General features: G+C 44.7%; 1 protein-coding gene across 1 annotated transcript; it reads left to right on the top strand.

Moving 5' to 3' along the window:
- The first annotated feature begins 984 nt into the window (after positions 1 to 984).
- On the top strand, positions 985 to 1,804 carry LOC121997629. The gene is made up of 2 exons (XM_042552145.1): positions 985 to 1,164; positions 1,280 to 1,804. The coding sequence occupies exons 1-2, from the start codon at positions 985 to 987 to the stop codon at positions 1,802 to 1,804; spliced, it is 705 nt and encodes a 234-aa protein (XP_042408079.1).
- The last annotated feature ends 1,291 nt before the right edge of the window (positions 1,805 to 3,095 follow it).

Here is a 3,095-nt window from a genome sequence, read left to right as displayed (position 1 = left end):
TATATAGCACAAATACACACAAGTATAATAATCACAATGCCTTTATTTATATATCAGAAATATATGTACAAGAATATGACACAAAGAGTCCAAAAAGTAACCATCACATGATTGGCTCTAGGGCTCTCACTAACAGTATGTGGATGGATCATCCACTCAACAAGGAAGTGGCATGTGGATACTCCTTATGTCCCCTCAAGCAAGGATTATGCAATTAGCGGTTCGCCTAAAATTCAGGGCTACCAACAATAAAGTGGAGTATGAAGCATTACTGGTTGGATTACAGGCAGCTCAGCATGTTGGAGCAGCTCGGGTAATCATTTACTCAGATTCTCAACTGGTGGCTTAACAAATGGCTGGCAACTTTGAAGTTAATAATGAGAAGCTATAGTTATATAGAGAAACATATGAGAAAATGAAAGAGGGCTTCAAAGAAGTCACAATCACCAAGATTCCTCGCGCGGACAACCAGAGAGTAGATGAATTAGTCAAAATGGCCAGCTCTTTGACCACCTGGGTTCTGGATAAGTCAATAGCCCAGAGCTTTCTGATAGCTCATATTGACCTGTAGAACAATTTGGAAGAGCCAATCGATTGGAGAGCTTCGATAATCCTTTATCTTCAACAATGCATCTTACCCATTGATATGGAAGAAGCTAGATCGATAAGGAAAAGAGCTCATGCATATACATTGATCGGGGACCAGCTGTACAAGAGGGCATTCTCTCGGCCACTGCTTAAATGCTTGGGCCCGAACGAGGCAGAATATGCCTTGCAAGAAATCCATCAGGGATGTTACGAAAATCACGTAAGAGGAAGGACGTTGGCCCGCAAAGTACTCCTAGCCGGGTATTTTTGGCCTACTTTACAAAGAGATGCCCAACAGTTAGTAACCACCTATCTCTCTTGTCAAAAGCATCAGAACCTGGCCTATCGGCCGATTGAGACTTTGAGAACCTCAATAGTCGCTTGCCCCTTCGACCAATGGGGTATGGATATCGTGGGGCCATTCCCTTTGGCTCCCGGGCAAAAGCTCTTTCTACTTGTGGAGGTAGATTATTTCTCCAAATGGATGGAGGCAGAAGCCCTTGCCAGGATAACAGAGGGAGCGGTCATCCAGTTCCTATGGAAGAACATCCTGTGCCGATTTGGAATCTCTCACAAGTTGGTCTCAGATAATGGTCGACAGTTCCAAGGACGCAAGATTCAGGAATGGTGCCGAGGATTTGACATCATTCAGGCTTTCACTTCCATGGTCTATCCGCAAAGCAACTGACAGACGGAGGTCACTAACAGGGAGATAGTGCGTGGGCTGAAGGTTAAGCAGGACTATGTGGGAGGCGATTGGGTCAAAGATCTCCCCAACATTCTTTGGGCATACCGTACAACTCCACGAAAAAGTACAATACTCACTCCCTTCCATCTCGTCTACGGCAACGAAGCAATCGTGCTAGTTGAGGTTGGAGTCCCGTCCGACCGGCAATTACTGTATGACCCTGAGAATGCAGAGCGACGACTTCTCGAGCTAGATCTAATCAGTGAAACCCGTGAGAGGACAGCTGCCCGGTTAATCGCGTACCATCAAAAGATGCAGCAGACCTATGACAAGAAGGTGATCCCCTGCTTATTTGGAGAAGGGGATTTAGTATGGAAAAGGATCAAACGAGTCGGAGAGGTAACTAAGTTAGCACCTCAGTGGGATGCCTCTTACAAGGTCATTAAGAAACTAGCGTCCGATGTTTATTATCTACAGGATGCTCAAGGTAGATGTTTGGATCGCCCCTGGAGTGCTAACTACCTCTAGCCCTATCATGTTTGAAAATGTTACCTTGTAGCAGTAGTTGTTTGAGAGAAAGATGTAAGGTCCAAACATGAGCACTACAGGCATATGAGCAAAAAACCTGATCAGGTAAGCCTGACCTAGATTAACTTTTGAATGAGGCACTTCAGAAGTCCTCAAGTCATAAACATGACTTAGCTAAGTCCTACTATACTCCTTTAGCCAGCCTCAAGCAAAGCTCTTTAACCTTGGCTGGTTGTCTCAGCCAAGGCAGGCAAAGATCCAAAAAGATCTCTCACATAAAGTTCTTTTGGCTTGTGGCCTAACGAGCTACACCTCACTTCCACACGCGAATCTAGCCCAAGGAGAGTAGGAAAACCTCAACAAGAATTGGAAACTAAGAAGCCATAGACAAGTTTTTATACATAGAAGGCAATATAAGAAATACAATATGCTAAGATAAATAGTCATTTAAATTCAGAAAAAACATCATCGAGCATTTCTTTAATAATATGATGATAGTCCAGGAAATCCTCGGGGGGGTCAGACGACAAGTACTCTCCCTCTTGAAGTTGTTGGACTGCTCCTACTGCTCCATAGGTCAATGATCGGACGAAGCTATCTCTTACTTGGGAGCCATACTCCGGAGAGCACAGGTATTCTTCCCAATCGATCACATGACGATCATTCTCCCCCACCTTATAAGTCTCTAAGGCCTCAACTGAGTGAGACAAGGTAGATCGGGCTTGAGACAGGTCCGCTTGTAAGGAGCCTAACTTTGTAGCTTGAGATTCCATATCCCTTCTATGGTCTATGAGGAGCATATCCTTAGAGTTAAGTTCCTTGGTCAGACGGTCTATCTCTTATTTGTGCATAAGCCGAAAATCCTCTAACGCTGTGGTTTGTTGAGATAGCTCTGACTGTGCTTTCTCCTTAAGGGATAGCTCCTCTTGGTACTTAGCCTCAGATGACTGGTGGAGAGCTTCAAGTCTCTTCTGGTCATCCCGTAACCGGTTAGCCTCCTGTAGGGCTTTTCCCAGGTCCTGTTCGTGGAATGCGTTTACCTTTCTTAAGGTTTCCACCTCTGCCTTTAGTTGGGACACGGCTGAAGAGGGGTCAGAAAGCTGAGATTCCAGGTCGACTACATGATCCTTTAAGATCTTATTATGCCAATATAGATACGAGAAAGTCTGACTCAATAGCATCGACTCGGCAAAAATCTATTCATATAAACAAGAAATCAGGATAAGAAGAAAGGAGCAATAAGAGAAAGCAGAGGCTTACCATAGTGGCACCTTTGGAGAACCGGTCCGCC

Source organism: Zingiber officinale, chromosome 1A (genome assembly GCF_018446385.1).
Source record: "Zingiber officinale cultivar Zhangliang chromosome 1A, Zo_v1.1, whole genome shotgun sequence".
Taxonomy (NCBI): domain Eukaryota; kingdom Viridiplantae; phylum Streptophyta; class Magnoliopsida; order Zingiberales; family Zingiberaceae; genus Zingiber; species Zingiber officinale.
This window is presented reverse-complemented; position numbering and strand designations above follow the sequence as displayed.